Source organism: Rhinoraja longicauda, chromosome 35 (assembly GCF_053455715.1).
Source record: "Rhinoraja longicauda isolate Sanriku21f chromosome 35, sRhiLon1.1, whole genome shotgun sequence".
NCBI lineage: Eukaryota > Metazoa > Chordata > Chondrichthyes > Rajiformes > Arhynchobatidae > Rhinoraja > Rhinoraja longicauda.
Genome location: NC_135987.1, coordinates 8,827,897 through 8,847,069, shown reverse-complemented (window position 1 = coordinate 8,847,069; position 19,173 = coordinate 8,827,897). Strand labels below are relative to the sequence as shown.

General features: G+C 43.0%; 1 protein-coding gene across 5 annotated transcripts in view; it reads right to left on the bottom strand.

Annotated features, from left to right (window-relative positions):
* Nucleotides 1-19,173, bottom strand: part of LOC144609983 (mitogen-activated protein kinase 8) — an 81,877-nt gene that overhangs the window by 4,156 nt on the left and 58,548 nt on the right. For all 5 annotated transcript variants that reach the window (XM_078428403.1, XM_078428402.1, XM_078428399.1 and 2 more), the window contains exons 8-11: nt 18,963-19,145; nt 13,194-13,318; nt 6,842-6,905; nt 5,988-6,065 (exon numbers count right to left, since the gene is read on the bottom strand). In XM_078428403.1, the coding sequence (XP_078284529.1) occupies nt 5,988-6,065; nt 6,842-6,905; nt 13,194-13,318; nt 18,963-19,145 (450 nt within the window). The remainder of the gene's footprint in view (nt 1-5,987; nt 6,066-6,841; nt 6,906-13,193; nt 13,319-18,962; nt 19,146-19,173) is intronic.

Here is a 19,173-nt window from a genome sequence, read left to right as displayed (position 1 = left end):
GCTCCTCCAGCACTTTGCTTCCTGCTCAATATGGTTTCTTTGGTGCCAACAATGAGGTAGTTTGTTTGGAAGCAGCTTTGAGCTCAATTTGGCCATAAGCAGCCATAATAATGCACATCCTTTGTTTTAAAGTGTTACATTTTGAAACTACACATGTTCAAATGCAATCAGCCTCATTACTCTTTTCAGTTTGAAGAAGGGTCTCGACCCAAAACGTCATCCATTCCTTCGCTCCAGAGACGCATGCCTGCCCAGCTGAGTTACTCAAGCATTTTGTATCGGCCTTCGATTTAAACCCGCATCTGCAGTTCTTTCCCACACCCTTTTCCGTCAGTTCTTTCCCAGAATCGTGAAATTTATTGTTATTAATCACTCAAAGGTCACTACTTATGGGATCACCAAATTTTAAAAAAAATCATGAAAATGATCATCCTTCAAAAATAGCCAAAGGGGCCATTATGCAGAATTGACTGTTCGGGCAGGATCTCAGAACCACTAATGGAAAATTGTCAGGTAAAACCTTTTAGATAACAGATCAGAGAGCATGTGGCGAGAGTCCATTGCAGATTCACACCGAATCAAAATTGTTCTCATAGATAAGCATTTCTTTTCCTCAAAATTAAATATTCAATTTCTTTCTCTTGAGGTTTACACAAAATCAAATACAACCCAAGCAAGAGGGAGAGCAAGACTGACAAATTCCAAAGAAAAAAATAAATTTCATTTAACTAAAAGCCCTTTGAATTAATTAATCCATTCCTGATATCCCTCTATTGGGAAAGTTCCATCTTTGCATCAGCTGCATTTCTCTACTTGAACCTTTTCCCTTTGTCGGCTTGACTTCAGTAGATGCTGTCATTCTACCGAAAGCCGTTCCCTGAGCTGCTTCAGGCATCGTTCTTGAGCAGACCAAATAACCAAGTAGTTTTAAATATCAGATTCAGAGTTTGCAATTACCTGGGACAGAACAACCTCAAAACCAGTGCCACATTCTCCACTCTAAATTCACTCCGTCTGTGCCGAACATGATGCCAAGTTAAATAAATCTACTGTGCCTGCATATGATCCATACCCTTCCAATCCCAGCATATCCAGGAGCCTATCCTAAAGCCTCTTAAATGCCACTGCCATATCTCTTGCCACCATCACCCTTGCAGTGCATTCCAGGTACCCATCACTCTCCGTGTTTAAAAAACCTTGTTCTGCACAACCCCTTTAACTTTTCCACCTCTGACCATAAAGCTTGCCTCTTAGCCATTGGCATTACTACCCTGGGCAAAAGGCTGTGACTGTCTACCCTTTCTATGCCCCTCCAATTTTATATACTATTAGGTCTCCACTCAGCGGCCGACACTTTAGGGTAAACAATCCAAACGTCTTCTTATATCTAATACTCTCAAATCCAGGCAGCATTCTAGTAAATCTCTTCCGTGCCCTCTCCCAAGCCACAATATCCTTCCTGTAATGCAGTGGCCAGAACTGTACACAATACTTCAAATGCAGCCCAACCAATTTCTGTAAACCTGCATCATGACTTCATGAGTCCTATATACAATGCCCCGACCTTTGAAGTCAAACGTATCATACATTTTCTTTACCCACTTGTTGCCACTTTGAGGCAGCTAAAGACTTGGACCCCAAGATCCCTCTGTTCATCAATGCCGTTAAAGGTCTTGCCATGAACTGCACACTTTTTTGCCTTACATTCACCCTCCCAAAATGCAACACCTCACACTTGCTCATAATTAAACTCCATCTACCATTTTTCTGTCCATTCTGTAACTAATCTATGTCCCGTTGTATCCTTTGACAGCCTTCCTCACTGTCCGCAACTCTCCCAATTTTGGTGTCACTACAAACTTACGAACCGGCCATCTATATTTGCGCCACGGTAGAACAATAAGTGGCAGCTCCGAGATCACGGGGAACATAGTACAATGATGGAAACTGTGTGAACTATGGAGAAGCAATGAAACAGTGGAATAAAGTTGACATACATTTGCAGCAGAACTGTTACATTCCTCCTGCTTTAGTTTAACTATTCACACTCATCAACACATCAAAGAATAATTCAGGGTGATATTTGATAGGTATGCTGAAATATTGTTACTTGGCAATGCATGAACAGCACAGATTTATAATAACAGGAAGCCAAGCAGATAATGATAATTTCTGACACTCTTTAAACACATTGCCTGCACCAATGATTTAAACGGGACTAATATATATTTTTTGGACCCAAAACAGAGGAGTTCTTCGTATGTTTCTCTGCAGAGCCAGCAGCAGTTGGCTGGGGCTGAACAAACTTGGAAAAAAGAAATTAATTGCGGATAGAGAACTGAAGGTGCTGGTTAATATACAAAAGGTCATAAAATGTTGGAGTAACTCAGCAGGTCAGGCAGCATTTCCGGAAAACATGGATAGGTGGCATTTCAGGTCGAGACCCTTCTTCAGAATAGACCCAAGAGCAAAATGGGAGTGCTGGGGGAACTTACTCAGCAGGTCAGGCAGTGCCTGTGGAAGGAAAGGACAGAAGATGTTTTTGGGTTGGGTTCCTTTATCAAAACTGATGGAGAGATGGGGTGTAAGCTGGAAAATAGAGGTGGGTGGGACAAAGACGGGCAAGTGACAGGTGGTGAAACAAGGAACTGCAGACGCTAGTTTACATAAAAGTGCTCAGATTGAAGGGTCCCAAACCAAAACGTCACCTATCCATGTTCTCTAGAGATGCTGCCTGACTACTCAAGCTCTTTCATATTTCTTTTTAACCAATAGGTATTTACAGGGGAGGGGGTTGATTGGGTGGAGTAAATGACAAAGATTAGAAGAGGTGTAAAGTAGACAAAAGGGAGTCAGTCATAGAGTCATACAGTGTGGAAAACGGGCGCTTTGGCTCAACTTGCCCACATTGACCAACATGTCTCATCTACACTAGTCTCGCCTGCCTGTGTTTGGCCTATATCCCTCCAAACTTGTCCTATCCCTGCAGGATGAGTGAAATGTAAAGCCCAAGGGAGGGGTAGGGGTGGAAGGGGAGAGAGGGGACCATATCCAATAACCCAAGATACCTGGACCCAAACTTGGAGGCATCAGGTACCAAACAGACACCATCAAACTGGCAACAAATATACGACTTGTTTCAAATAGACATTCATTGGACAGGAAACCACCTCCCACATTCGGGGTCACCGATAGGAAAGACTGGAAAGGGGATTTCCATGTAGTTTGTTCAGGAGATACTGACTCCTCTTTGGCAGAAGGTGGCCAGTTCCTTTCAAGGATCAGATCGAGGGCCACGGGGAGGCAGAAGTGTTAATTCCTCAAATGATCTTTCTCTGTGCCCATTCCTCAGCCTTAACGTTTGATGCTGAATGACTTTCTGCTAGTCCCAGCACAAACTCCTCTCCAGTAAAGCTCGTCACAAATAGTTTGGAAAAAAAAAAGAACTGGGGTTCACACAATTTCTTATTGTTAGAAAATAAGTATTTTTCCCAAGTCAGTCAATTTACATTTGCAAGTATAGGATTTATTTTACTTAGCTGCTGAGCAGGCTAATTGCAAACAAAAATTCGATGCTTTGAGACAAATGGTACAAACTGTAGCGATCTAGTAGCTGAATAATGCTTGCTTGCTTCCCAGGGTCATCCATTGTCACTGTTGCTGGCTCAGTAAATGCATACAGAAGTTCATTGGATTTTCAAGACTAAATGAATTCCAGGCTGAATTACTTGGCCTGGACATTAACACTGGAAATTGATACCTTATCAAAAGCATCTTTAACTAATCATTCAGGAATGAAACAATCCATCTGAAAATATAATAGAAAATGAAAAAACAAAAACAAATGCTGTAAAGACTCAGGTCAGACAGCAATTCTGGAAAGAGGAAAAAAACTACATTTTGGGTCTGTGACATTAGTGAGAACAGCCTAAGAACATTCCTAAGTGAATAATGCTGCAATACTGTCTGCCTCCAACAGATGGTAGTACTGCACCATGTAGTTTATTGAACAGGAAACTCGTGTACCTGCAGACGCCAGGAGCTACTGATGCTGGAACTCTGAGCAAAACATAAAATGCTGAGTAACTCAGCGCATCATGCGGCATCTGTGGAGAGGATGAATAGGTAACATTTCATTTGTTAACCTACTGTTTCCTCCTGCTGCAATTGTTTTGTTTAGTTTAGTTCAGATTATAGATAGAGTGGAAACAGGCCCTTCGGCCCACTGAGTCTGCCTTGACCAACAATACCCCGTACACTAGTTCTATCCTAACACAAGGGACAATTTACTGACGCCAATTAACCTACAAACCTGCCCGTCTCGGGAGTGTGGGAGGAAACTGGAGCACCTGGAGAAAACCCACGCAGTCACAGGGAGAACATACAAACTCCATACAGACAGCACCCAGAGTCAGGATTGAACCTGGGTCTCTGGTGCGGTGAGGTAGCAACTCTGCCATTGTGCCGTGACTTCTATATAATGAAACAGGTCAAATGCAAGGGAGTTAGACACAAAATGCTGGAATAACTCAGCGGGTCAGGCAGCACCTCGGGAGAGAAGGTGATGTTTCGGGTCGAGACCCTTCTTCAGACTGATCATACAAAATGTAACTCAGCAGGTCAGGCAGCATCTGCAGGAAGTTATCAGGTTATCAGAATAAACATACCTACTTGTCGAAAGCTGAAGAGAAAATTCTGCCACAACTTGGGAGCCATTTCTCCTCATAGCACCAGGATTTTGGAATAAAAAAAGTTTTTCATTCAACATCAGCCAAGAGCCCTGACTAGTGAGTGGTGTGCCTCAGGGATCGTTGCTGGGCCCATTGCTGTTTGTAGTTTATATCAACGATTTGGATGAGAATATACAAGGCATGATTAGTAAGTCTGCAGATGGCACTAAATTGGGTGTTGTCGTAGATAGCATGGATGGTTATCAAAAACTACAGCAGGATCCTGATCAGTTGGCAACTGGGCTGAGAAATGGTTAATTACATTTAATGCAGGTAAGTGTGACATTTCAGGAAGTCAAATCAAGGCAGGACCTTCATGAATGGCAGGGCCCTGGGGAGAGGAATCAAGGAGTGCAGTACATAATTCCTTGAAACTGGCATCACAGGTAAAGAGGGTAGTCAAGAAGGCTTTCGGCATATTGGCCTACTCAGTATTGAGTACAGAAGTTGGGATGTTATGTTACAGTTGTACAAGACGTTGGTGAGGGCACATTTGGAGCTTTGTGTTCAGCTTTGATCCTGCTGTTGTCAGGCTGGAGAGAGTGCAGAGAAGATTTACGAGAATGTGGCAAGGGCTTGTGGGCCTAAGCTACAGGGAGAGGTTGGGCAGGACTTTATTCCTTGACGTGCAAGAGGGTAAGGGGTGATCTTATAGCAGTGTATATGATCACGAGGGAAATAGATAGGGTAGAAGCACAGAGTCATTTACCCACATAAGGGAACCAGGAAATCAAGACCCAGAGGACATCGGTTTAAGCTGAGGGGAACGATGTAATCGGAACCTGAGGGGCAACCTTTTCCACAGGCATATTCTACAAATTGTAAAGACCTTTTGACAAGGTCATGAATAGGAAAGGTTGAGAGGAATATAGGCTAAACGCAGGCAGATGGGACAAGTGTAGATGGGACATTTTCATCAGCATGGGCAAGTTGTGCCGAAGGACCCGTTGCCATGTTGTACGACTCCATGAATCACATTCACTCTGGTTCCCTTCCACTGTCTTGCTCAAATTTAAAATTAAGACTCTCAGTGCTGGGCATTTATTTCAGTTGAAATGTCGTAGCTTTATTTGAATTCAGCACCATTAAAGTACAATAAGTCAATTTTAATATCAAGACACATCCCCAATAATTTCAAGTAAACTATGCTATATTCATATGGGAGTACATTCACAATGATTCATCACTAATGGCCTGGCAGATTCACAAACACAAATGTGTAAAGTATTGCACTAAAATATTTTTGCAATAACTAACCTAAAGAAGGTGGCTGTCCTCTTACAACACCATTCTTCATTCTTTCTTCCCATTCCAGAACTTCCTTATATATTAACTCTGCAGACACATTTAGAATAATTATTCATTAAATGATGTTAGGAATACACAATCACCACAATGCAATAATCGTTATCATATCATCATCATATCATATATATACAGCCGGAAACAGGCCTTTTCGGCCCTCCAAGTCCGTGCCGCCCAGCGATCCCCGTACATTAACACTATCCTACACCCACTAGGGACAATTTTTACATTTACCCAGCCAATTAACCTACATACCTATATCTGTATTGTCTTGCAATTAACTAGGGTTTATTGTTCATCTTCAAAGTAACCTTCCTGAACTAGGTACAGTGCCCTCCATAATGTTTGGGATAAAGACCCATCATTTATTTATTGGCCTCTGTACTCCACAATTTGCGATTTGCAAGAGAGTGGTGAAGGTGTGGAATTCTCTGCCTCAGAAGGCAGTGGAGGCCAGTTCGTTGGATGCTTTCAAGAGAGAGCTGGATAGAGCTCTTAAGGATAGCGGAGTGAGGGGGTATGGGGAGAAGGCAGGAACGGGGTACTGATTGAGAGTGATCAGCCATGATCGCATTGAATGGCGGTGCTGGCTCGAAGGGCTGAATGGCCTACTCCTGCACCTATCGTCTATTGTCAGATTTTAATAAAGGCCATTTTTATACATTTTGGTTTCACCATGTAGAAATTACAGCAGTGTTTATACATAGTCCCCCCATCACAGGTAAAGAGGGTGGTCAAGAAAGCATGGGTCATGCATATCCCAAGCATTACATCTCAAGCCCTAGTTTTAGAGTACATCTCGTTACCTTTCCATTCATCTATGGTGTGATCCCTCTCATCCAGTTGCTTTTCACAGATCTTGGGTGGAGGCTGAAAAAAAAAATCGTGATCGCGTGAGGCAAATCCATGATCAACAGGGAACTTTCAACAATACACAAACTCAAATAGATTGTAATGGTTTGCTCACTTAGTGCTTGAACTATGCCTTGACTGAAAGCACGTTATAGGTCAATGGTTTAGAAATGTCTCCAATGATTAAGAGTAAAAATAATGGCTAAAATTCAACAGAGCACATACAGGTTAGGCTTGTTGCTAAGGAGAACATGAACACAATTATCTCTTACAACTAGACACAGAGTAAAAGGTGCTGGGTTAACCCAACATTAATCATAAACATAACATGGCCTTGCCGACCATGGCAAAGAAACATTTAACCTTAGCAACACTTTGTATGCCTGAGAAACAAGTGCTTTGGGAATTGATATTTGAAGGTCACAGAGCATTCTTTAAATTAGCCTTTACTTGAGCTGCTTCATGGACGGAAATCATTCTGTAGTCACTGATTTTCATTGCTAGCTCTGGGGGAAAAGACGACATACAATAACTACTCAGATTTAGTTTGGGTGAATGAGAACGGGGCAGAGAAATGGGAAAGAGAAGATGGGACATTTGATCTGATTTCACTTCAGTATCGCGCATGAAAAGAAAAATATTTTCAGAATTGACATCCTCTGGGTGCTCCGGTTTCCTCACCCACCCTAAAGACGTGCGTGTTTGGCCTCTGTAAATTGCCCTGAATGTGCAGGGAATGGATGAGAAAGTGGGATTACATAGAAATAATATGAACGGGAGATGGACTGTCCGTGTGGACTCAGTGGGCCATGGGGCCTGTTTCCATGCTGTATCTCTAAACCAAACTAACATTAAACTCTTCCCCTGCACACTTGTCTCTGCCCTAGGGATAGACATCAAAAAGCTGGGGTAACTCAGCGGGACAGGCAGCATCTATGGAGAGAAGGAATGGGTGATGTTTCGGGTCTCGACACAAAACGTCACCCATTCCTTCTCTCCAAAGATGCTGCCTGTCCGGTTGAGTTACTCCAGCTTTTTGTGTGTATATTCGGTTTAAACCAGCATCTGCAGTTCCTTGTTACTAGGGATAGCTGGCTGGGAAAGCTGAAGGGATTTGATTTTAACTGGGGTTTTAATGGGATTGATAGATCCACAGTACCTCATAGTCTGCATCCCAGAATACCAAATTTGGCTGCCCCAGGAATAGCGACTGATTTGGTGATTACGTTCCAATACTCATGAGACGCTGGATTAATTCTTACGTATTGGAGAGGGGCTTATTTTACTTTAGTTTATGAGGTACAGCATGAAAACTGGCCCTTTGGCCCACTGATTTGCGAGGAAAGTAAGCATGAAGGTGTAGCAAGCAGTGAGGATGACGAATGGCATGTTGACCTTCATAGCAAGAGGAATTGTATACAGGAGCATTGATATCTTACTGCAATTATACATGGCCTTGGTGAAAACATACACATAGTGTGCCATTCTGGTCTCCCTATATGATGAACGATGCTCTTGATATAGAGGGAGTGCAGACAAGGCTCACAGATTGATTCCTGGCTTGCCAGGGCCGTTACAGGAAGAGAGATTAGAATGATTGGGGTTTTATTTACTGTGGTTAAGTAAAAAAAGAGAGACCTCATTTATAAAACTCAACACCGACACTTCTAATGGTGGGGGAATCCAGCAGCAGGGATCACAGCCTAAGGATACGAGTTAAACCATTCAGATAAGTGAGAGCTGTTGGATTTCAGGAAGTCAAATCAGGGAAGGTAGGGTCCAGGGGAGTGTCGTAGAGCAAAGAGATCTAGGAGCACGGGTGACCAAGGTATTTTGCTTGTTGCCCTTCAATAGCCTGGGAATCGAGTGTAGGTCAGATGTTATGCTACAGTTGCACAAGACACTGGTGAGGCTGCACTTGGAATATTACGTTCAGTTTGATCACCCTGCTCTAGAAAGATGCTATTAAGCCAGAAAGAGTGCAGAGAGTTGACGCTAGGACTCCAAAGCCTGAAGTATAAGGGTGGTCAGGCAGGATAGGACTTTATTCCTAGCTCAGGGAGCCAAAGGGTGATCTTAAAGCGGTGTTTGAAACCATGAGGGAAATAGACAGGGTAAATGCACAGAGTCTTTTCCCCCATGGTAGAGGAATCAAGAAGTAGTGTATAGGTTTAACGTGAGGGGAAAGATTTAATAGGAAACTGAGGGACACCCTTTTCTCACAGAGAGTGGTGGGTATATGGAACGAGCTGCCAGAGGAAGTAGTTGAGGCAGATGTAATACAATGACATTTGTAGAATATATGGAGATGGATAGGGAAGGTTTAGAGGGAAGGTTGACACAAAATGCTGGAGTAACTCAGCGGATCAGGCAACATCTCTGGAGAGAAGGAATGGGTTGAGATCCTTCTTCAGACTCAGAAGGTTCTTGACCCGGAACGTCACCCATTCTTTCTCTCCAGGGATGCTGCCTGACCCGCTGAGCTACTCCAGCATTTTGTGTTTACCTTCGATTTAAACCAGCATCTGCAGTTCTTTCCTACACAAGGTTTAGAGGGGTATGTGGCAAGTTCAGGCAAATGCGATTAGCTTTGATGGGACGAGCTTTAATGGGACATCTTGGTCAGCATGGGCATGTTGGGCCAAAGGGCCTTCTTTCATGCTGTATGACTCTATTTAGCATTGAGATGGGACGTTTCTTCAACCAGAGATTGGGGGCGGGGGCTGTTCTTTAATACAGCAGGCAACTGAGGCCAAGTCTTTACATTTAGGCAAGGAGGGGCTTGACCAATGTAACTGGGAAGAACCAGGAACTAGGTATTAAATATGGATAGGTCAAGAACACACTGAAGAATAGAGTGCGTTATACAAGCTGAATGCCCCTACTCCTGCTCCTGATTTCTACGTTTCTTAATTTAACACAGGTTGAAGGCAGGCTTGTAACTGGAATCACTTCAAGACTGGCAGCTGTGGGGTGCTTTTGGCTACTCGTGGGTTGGCTGACTCAGGCAACTTCAAATGGTCTCCAAGGCTAGGCCTGACTTCCAGCCACTGAGTCCATACATCAACGGCAAAATCAGCTAGCTTGCCTGTAATTTATGTCACAGAACAGTGGAGTGGAGCTTTTATGTAATCAGGTTTCTGTCAAAAATATCTTAAAAACAATATTTTATGTACAGCACTAAACCACATTCTATTTCTGGTTCAGAAACAAGGGACCACTCTGTGCAGAAACTGTTTCTTCCTGCTCCCAATCCAATCATTTTTTATGGACTTCATGTTAGAATGCTCAACACATTTGTCCTTCTAAATTAACTGACTGGCTAAGAAGTTGATGAGCAGCAGTGTTCTTTTTTGCACAACAGATAGGGGAAGCAAAAATCAATCTGAAGAGTGGAAAGCAATGATAATCATTTGAGGCAAATCGCAGCACTCCAGAGATACAGGCGATCACTTTCAGCTGCAGGTCACACTTACACCAAAGGCATGTTTTCTTAAAATCATCAGACAAGCTCCTAATGAAGTCATACATAGTTAAATTAGGACCAGGTGACTTTTTGAGGGGACTCGACCTGAAACTTTGCCTGTTCCTTTTCTCCAAAGATGCTGCCTGTACCGCTGAGTTACTCCAGCTTTTTGTGTCCATCTTCGGTTTAAATCAGCATCTGCAGTTCCTTCCGACATCATTAAATTAGGGTGTGTTCAGAGGTTTGACAGTCTCTGGCCACTCTGACTATAAGCAGATCTTAATGGTCCTGCAGTCTTTTTATTAACATTGGTCAAACAAGGCTTTCGTGATCAGGTCCCACACCGGCAATGGGAACCTGAAGTAGATAGCAAGAAGGTGCTGGTTCGTATCGTGCTGGTCCATTGCAATCACGCCACACTTTTATATCTCCATTCCATTTTTTATAAATCTATCAAAATCTATTCCTAGCTTTCCTCTGGTATTTGTTGTCTTGAATCTACCTGTTGGGACTTGCGAATGTCCTGATTTTATTCATGTATAACATTACTGGATTAATTGGGTAGCACACAAATAAAGGACATTTATTCACGCGATCCCTAACAGGCTGGCACTCCAACCTCAATCATCTCCCAAGTCCAATCCAATGATCCAATGATCCAACTCCCAACGACTGTCTCTCACCCCAAGACTCAATTTCCTTCCTGGACCTACCTGTCATTTTCCTTCTTGCAATATGTAATGGCACAGTATGGAAATAAAAGTGCGCAAAAATTAATTCAGCAGCACTGCTGACGTTTCAGTCACTGGCGTGCAGCATTATGTTGTTGGGGACTGAGGAATTTTCATGTCACAAAGTTTCATTGATCAGATGATATTTCTAATTTCTGGAACATTATGACTACCTCAATATTGAATCACTGGTGGCATTGCTATGGCAAGCCTAACTATGAAGACGCATTTCACATAACACACCCAAGTGTCCCATCTTGAAGAAAACGTGCATTTCCTCAGCAGCTTGGTGGCTCAAAATGTTTTACGCCCAGTAAAATTACTTTTCCAAGTGAAGTTAAGTAAATAAACCAGGCAGTTAGTTTATGTGCAGCAGTTTCTCTCAACCAACGAGCGAGTGGCTGTTAATCAGGTTTGATCTCGCTTATCTCAGTGCATTTAAACACTGTAGTGCAGGATTCATGCTGTAAAGGAGGAATTAAGGTTGGCGATTTGGTTCAAGGTGTCCTAATATTTCAGCCAGCTGCAGTAAGTATACAAGAACATCCCATTTCTACTATTCAGCTCCTTGATAAAATGCTTCCCTCACAAAGACTAAAAATCACCCAGGTTCAAATGCACCATGACTCTGCTCTTCAGTGTCCATTGCTTGCATCTTCCTTCCGACTGCCTATTCCAAGTCATCCCACTTCACCACATCACCTAACACAATAAATCTCCTCATTGTCCACCAACTCCACACTGATCATTGGAGAGGCGATGCATATGTATCCCATGAAACTATCCCTTGCCAAGGTAGAAATTTGTTGGCCCTTTGAGGCAACCATGCACAGAAATATAGGGGAAACGAAGAACTGCAGATGCTGGTTTACAAGATAAGACACACAGTGCTGGAGTAACTCTGTGAGTTAGGAGCATCTCTAGAGAACATGGACGGGTGACATTCTGGGAAACGTCACCTATCCATGTTCTCCAGACGTGCTGCCTGACCCAGTGAGTTACTCCAGCACTTTGTGTCTTTTTTTAAAAAGAGAAAAATAGAGATTCTCCATATCCATGTACCTTCATATCAAAGGTCCCCACCACAAAATGGTCAATGCTGCACCACAGTATGGAAACCAACAGTATTCTGAGCAAAGACACGACTTTGCAAAAAGGAATGACCAGAAAGCCAATTGGTACCTTACAGATACAATCTGTTCAGAGTTCAGAATATTACGAACACAAATTTGTCATTAAGTACTTTTATATATATTGTCCACGGGATTGCTAAAAACCAAACATCAAAACAATAATGAAAGCAAAATGCATGATGACTTTACAAAGTGCTTCAAACACTTGAAAATTAAAGCAATATAGGATAGAAAATGGATAAAAGGTACAGAGTTGGTGCGGAAAATGTGCCTGCTAACTGTGTACATTTTGTCCAGTGACTTGTGAATAGTTAATACTGGAAGATATTGAAGACTTAGGCTGATGGATTTCCTTTGTGTTCGAAAATCTAAGGATAAGCAGAAAACGAGAAAAGACAAAGCTAAGATAAATCAGGTTCGAGTGGCAGCAAGGCAACTTCTGCTCTTTTCTTACACTGTTTTTGGGCTTAAACTGTTTTTTCTGATCTCTAATATCTGAATATTTTCTGCAATAAAGCAGTTTTGAATTGCAGGCAGGACTTCTTTTTACTCATTTTGCTAAGACTTTACTTTGGACTTTAGAGATACCTTGCGGAAACAGGCCCTTTGGCCCACTGAGTCCGCATCGGTCAGCAATCACCCCATACACTAGCATTATCCTACACACTAGGGACAATTTACAATTGCCAATTAACCTACAAACCTGCACGTCTTTGGAGTGTGCGAGGAAACCGGAGCACCCAGAGAAAACCTATGCAGTCACAAGGAAAACGTACAAACTCCGTACAGACAGCACCCGTAGTCAGGATCGAGCCCGGGTCTCTGGTGCTGTAAGGCAGCAACTCTATCGCTGCGCCACTGTGCCGCCCCAAAGCTTTCAGAGATGAGTTTAAGAGTGGTTGCTTCATACTTGAGGCTGCAAGTTATGTATGTACATTGATCAATATGTGTTCAGGTGCAAAGACTCAATACTTACAGCTTCTACTTCTGCAGGATCATACCAGACATTAATGTACGGGTGCTGCAGAGCGTCGTCCACAGAAATCCTCTTTGATGCATCTATTACAAGCATTTTACACAACAAGTCTCTGGCTTGACTTGCTGTAACAAAGAACAGAGTTCTCCAGTTATGTAGTGCTCATCGTCAAATTGTGTGTCTATAAACACAGTATAAACCTTATAACAAACACAATAAAAAGTGACTTTAAATTGATTGTTTTTGTGAGCCAGCAATAAGGCACAGAGATCTAAAGAAAGTCCCCAAATACCTGCAATTGGTGATTGTTTAATTATATTCAACCATATATCCAGCTGCAATTAGTGATTGAAGACATTAATTATATTTGACTGCACATAATGCATTAAACAAAAATGGCATGAAGTTCCTTTAATTTAGAACAAATTAATTTGCTGTAATTTAACAGCTTTCATAACATTATTGACTGCTATGTTAAGACCAGTTTAGTTTAGAAATACAGCGCCGATACAGGCCCATCGAGTCCGCACCGACCAGTGATCCCCATACACTAACACTTATCCTACACACACTAGGGACACTTTACAATTATACCAAGCCAATTAACCTACAAACCTGTACGTCTTTGGAGTGTTGGAGAAAACTAGAGATCCAGGAGATCACACAGGTCACGAGGAGAACGTACAAACTCCGTACAGACAAGCACCCGTGGTCAGGATTGAACCCGGGTCCCTGCTGCTGTAAGGCAGCAACTCTCCCGCTATGCCGCCACCAGTTATGGTGCTGCACGTAAGAGGTTTGTTGTTCCATTGTTGGTACGTGGTAATGAAACACTCTTGACTCTTGCTTCTCAGTTAAGTTTCATAGCAAGGAAAATACTTCAAAACAAGGCAGGAAATGTACACAAGGCATCTTTTCAAACAAATCCATGAGACCTGGAGAAATCTACTTTGAAAAGCAGCACCAGTTGCCTAGATTACGCAACAAAGACTGGGTCACAGTTTAAACGCATGATGGTCTAACTGAAGGATGACTGTTTCCACTGAACCAAGGTTGATACCAATTAAGGTGGTATGAATTTGGGTCAACGAACCAAGACAGAACATGTTTGATCCTTGGCTGTATGGAACATGGATCAATGAAAGGTGTCCTGTTAAGTTTTGCAAATTGTCAAAATGGGTACTGTATCTATAAGTGTAATATAAATTTTACAATAAACAATAAAAAGTGACTTTCAATTAAATGTTTTTGTGAGCCAACAATCAGGCACAGAGATTCAAAGAAAATCCCCAAACATCTGTAATTGGTGATTGAAGTGGAAAGAATGATCTGATAGATTGTTTTTTTTTAATGTAGCGGCAATATGGCCAAACGACCTTGGTTTCCAGCTTTGATGGAAGCTGTTACATTGATTTGACATCACCTCGAATTTCACTAACAGCTGATTCAGACCGAAACTTTTTATTTAAATGATTGCTGCCTCATTGTACAATTTTTCATATAAACTGGAAACATAACATATTGTTCACTCTCAAATGCCTGAGAATTTGTCCTGTAATAGCACAACTCTTATTTTATCTAGTGTTACAATATGTAGTCAGGTACCTTCAGTAAGAGTGCACGACTCAAGGTAAACCAAGAATTCATCCAGCCTAGACGAAGGGACTCGACCCAAAATGTCCACCACCCATCTCCCTCCACAGATGCTGCCTGACCTGCCGAGTTCCTCCAGCTGCACTCTTTTTAAAAATTTCGCAAGATTCCAGCATCTTGTTCTTCCGTGAACTAATAATTGACTAATCCCAATCTTAAGGAGTTGAGGGGAATTTAGTGTCAGTGCTGAACTTTTCAAACAGGATGCAAACTGGAAAGGAAATCCAGAAGCATTTATTTATGCAACACAGCTGTTCTTGTAGACGTCTGTGCAACAATATTATTCTCTGGATGTCGAGCTCCCGGTTCTGACCTCAGCAGGCCCTCACACAAGACATCGGGACAAATATTGAAGAACAAATTTTAAGACCGCTGATAAACTCAAATAGAAGAGAGACACAAAATGCTGGAATAACTCAGCGGGCCAGGCAGCATCTCTGGAGAGAAGGAATGGGTGACGTTTCGGATCGAGACCCTTCTTCAAACTGAGAGTCAGAGGAGGGGGAGATACAGGGATAAGGAAGTGTAAGGTGTGAAAACGAGACATCAAAGAGGGTGGAGATCGAGGAAAATGTCAAATAGATCATTATTAGCTAGGAGAAGGTAACAACAAAGTAAACAGGTAAAATTCAAATTCTCTCTATCAAGCATCTTCATTATTAATGGATGGACAAACAGGAGAGAAGATGATATTTTTTTTAAAGTGATGGCTGTGTCAATTCAATTTTCATGGGGGCTTTTGGATCATAAATCGAGTGCTCAGTAAGAGCAAAGGGGCAACTTGCAAGTAGTCATGGACATATCTTGAGTGGTTACGGTGGGGAGTCTGTCTAAAATCATCAAAATTTAAAGGATTAAAAAATATTTAGCATTAAAGGGTTGCTTGCAGGAAACCTACAACAGACTTGACCACCTACTTGGAGAGAGAGGGCATACATTAAATATTACAAACTGGCATGTTGGATCATCTGTTGGGCAGTGGTGATTCAGCTGGCAGAGCCACTTCATCACACCAGAGATCCTGATCCTCTTGTCTTGTCTGTGCGGAGTCTGCACGTTCATCCTGCGACCACGTGGGTTTCCTCCAGGAGCACCGGTTTCCTCCCACGTCCCCAAAGATGTATGGGTCAGTGGGTTAATTAGCCACTGTGAACTGCCCCTAGAGGGGGCTAGAATCTAAGAGTTGATGGGAATGTAGGGAGAATAACATGAGATAGGGTGGTAATGTTCTAATGGATACTGGGTGTCGAAGGGCCCATTTCCCTCTGCATGACCATCCATAACTCTTGTTGACGTGCTTTTCTGTTAGCATTGACCCTTTCTTTTATACCTGGATGGGTTTAAATCAAACTCAGAATATCTGTCAGAGAAAACTTCAAATGAAAGGACTCAAATGCTTGAGGGCTTAATTGATTATGGAACCTTCAACTAGAGAAACAACAGGTGATAAAAACCACATCAACCCTTTATTGAATGAATGAATGAATGAATGAATAAGTTTATTGGCCAAGTATGTGCATATACAAGGAATGTGCCTTGATACAGGAATACAGAGCTTTATTTGTCATGCTCTGCTCATAAATGACAGCGCAAACATGCAGTTAACAATTAAGAATAAAGCATAACCACATCAAAACAACAAGGATACAACATTACGGTCTAAACATGTGGGTGAAAATAAACCAGAGCAAAAAAGAGACTACAGACTTTGGTTATTGAGTAGAACTACCACTCGTGGAAAAAAGCTGTTTTTATGTCTGGCTGTGGCTGCTTTGACAGTCCGGAGTCGCCTTCCAGAGGGAAGTGCTTCGAAGAGTTTGTGGCCAGGGTGAGAGGGGTCAGAGATGATATGATCTTGCTCGCTCGCTTCCTGGGCCTTGCAGTGTACAGTTCGTCAATGGGGGGAAGGTTGCAGCCAACAACCTTCTCAGCTGTGCGAACGATCTGTTGCAGCCTCCGGATGGCGTGCTAGGTGGCTGAGCCAAACCAGACCATGATGGAGAAGGTGAGAACGGACTCAATGATAGCAGTATAGAATTGGACTATCACTGCCTGTGACAGATTGTGTTTCTTCAGTTGCCACAGGAAGCACATTCTCTGTTGGGCCTTTTTGATTGTGGAGTCGATGGTGGCCCCCCATTTAAGGTCCCTGGAGATGATGGTTCCAAGGAACTTAAATTACTCCACAGATGTGACTATGGTGTTGTTGATGGTGAGTGGGGGAGGGGAGGGGGATCTCTTTGAAAGTCTACAATTAGTTCCACTGTCTTGAGAGCATTGAGCTCCAGGTTGTTGCGATGGCACCAGGACGCCAGCTGTGTCACTTCCTGTCTGTAGGCAGATTCCTCCCCATCCTGGATCAGTCCAATCAGGGTAGTGTCATCCGCAAACTTGAGGAGCTTGACAGAGGAGTCTGTGGAGGTGCAGTCGTTGGTGTAGAGAGAGTAAAGGAGAGGGGAGAGTACGCAGCCTTGCGGAGCTCCTATGCTGAGGGTCTGCGGGTCTGAGATGTGCTTTCCCAGCCTCACATGCTGCTTCCTGTCCGTCAGGAAGTTGATGATCCACCGACAGAGGGGTTCAGGCACAGTCAGCTGGGAGAGTTTGTAGTGTAGTAGCTCTGGCACAATGGTGTTAAATACAGAGCTAAAGTCCACAAACAGAATCCTGGCATAGGTCCCGTTGCGGTCCAGGTGCTGGAGGATGAAGTGCAGGCCTAGAGAGACTGCGTCGTCCACTGATCTATTGGCCCTGTATGCAAACTGCAAGGGGTCCAGCAGGGGGGTTTGTGGTGTTTATCAGCTGGGCTAGCACAAGTCTTTCAACGGTCTTCATGACTACAGAGGTAAGTGTGACAGGCCTGTAGTCATTAAAACCAGTGATCCTTGTCTTTTTGGGTACATGGACAATAGTGGAGACCGTGAAGCAGGCAGGGACAGTGCAGGTTTGCAGGGATTGGTTGAAAATGTCTGTGTAGATCGGTGCCAGTTGTTGAGCACAGAGCTTGAGGGTAGAGGGGGAGATTTCTGGCTTTTCTGTTTTCTGAATAGCCTCTCCACCTCCGCAATTTCTATTGTTAAACTGGAGTCATTCTGCGAGGATGTGCAAATTGGTGATTGCAGAGGGGTTGGGGGGGGGGGGGGGGGGGGGGGGGGGGAGGGCCAGTCTTTGCAAACTCCAGTAGGTGTGACTTGCTGCTTGGGGAAGAGTGGGTGGGGACGGATCCAGTTTTTGCAAACTGGAGTCAGTTTTTGAGTACGTGTGAAGTGGTGATTTGGGGTGGGGAGAGGGGGTCCCAGGGTTATGTTTCTGTTCAGTATCTTCAAGATTTGATAGCACAAAGACACCCTGGTAGATCAGCAATTAACGGCTCAACCTTTGACTCTTTCAGATCACTAACTGAACTAACCATCATATTTGGTGATTTCTCCACTGAAGTATAAAGACTGATTAAGCTGAACTCCTGGAGGTTCAGCAACTATAACTGAAGCAGTAAACATTCGGATCAGTTGACTATTAAACATAATGTGGTGAAGCTATTGAGGAATTACATCAAGAAAATTCAGAAAATTTTCATTTCAAATGCATTCTTTGCAGATTGTGAATTTTGAGTACTATTACTTAGTTTTCTTTTAGTTTTAGTATTAGAGATACAGCGTGGAACAGGCTCTTCGGCCCACAATCACCTGCACGATAGTTCTGCACACAAGGGACAACTTACACAAGCTAATTAACCAGCATGTCTTTGGGATGCGAGAGGAAACCATCAATCACCTGTACGCTAATTCCCTGTGTATTCCCACTTTTGCATCTTGCACACTAGGGGAAATTTACAGAGGCAAATTAACCTACAAAGCTTTGGGAGGTGGGAGGAAACCGGAGCTCCCGGTGAAAACCCATACGGTGACAGGACAACATACAAATTCCACACAGACAGCACCCATAGTCACGATGGAACCCGGGTCTCTGGCGCTGTGAGGCAGCAACGCTACCGCTGCGCCACCGTGTCGACCTGTTGTACTTCTACTACAGGCCCAAACCAACACACTTTATTCTCATAAACCATACAGAGGCATTAAAATAGCACTTGACACACTATAAATTGTACCTTTCCATTACCTTTCAGCTTATTGTGCTCAGAGTCCGCAGGAAAGAGAACATCTGGGAAGAGTTTCTCAAAGCTGTAGCCTGTATACTTGGGCCTGTTCTCAACGTACGTCCTAACAGTTGGCTGTAACTTCTTCATGAACTCGGAGGCTGGTGTTCCTAATTGCTCAATCACTTTGTTCCACTGATCAATGTCTAGAGTTCGGTAGCTGAGAAAAATATT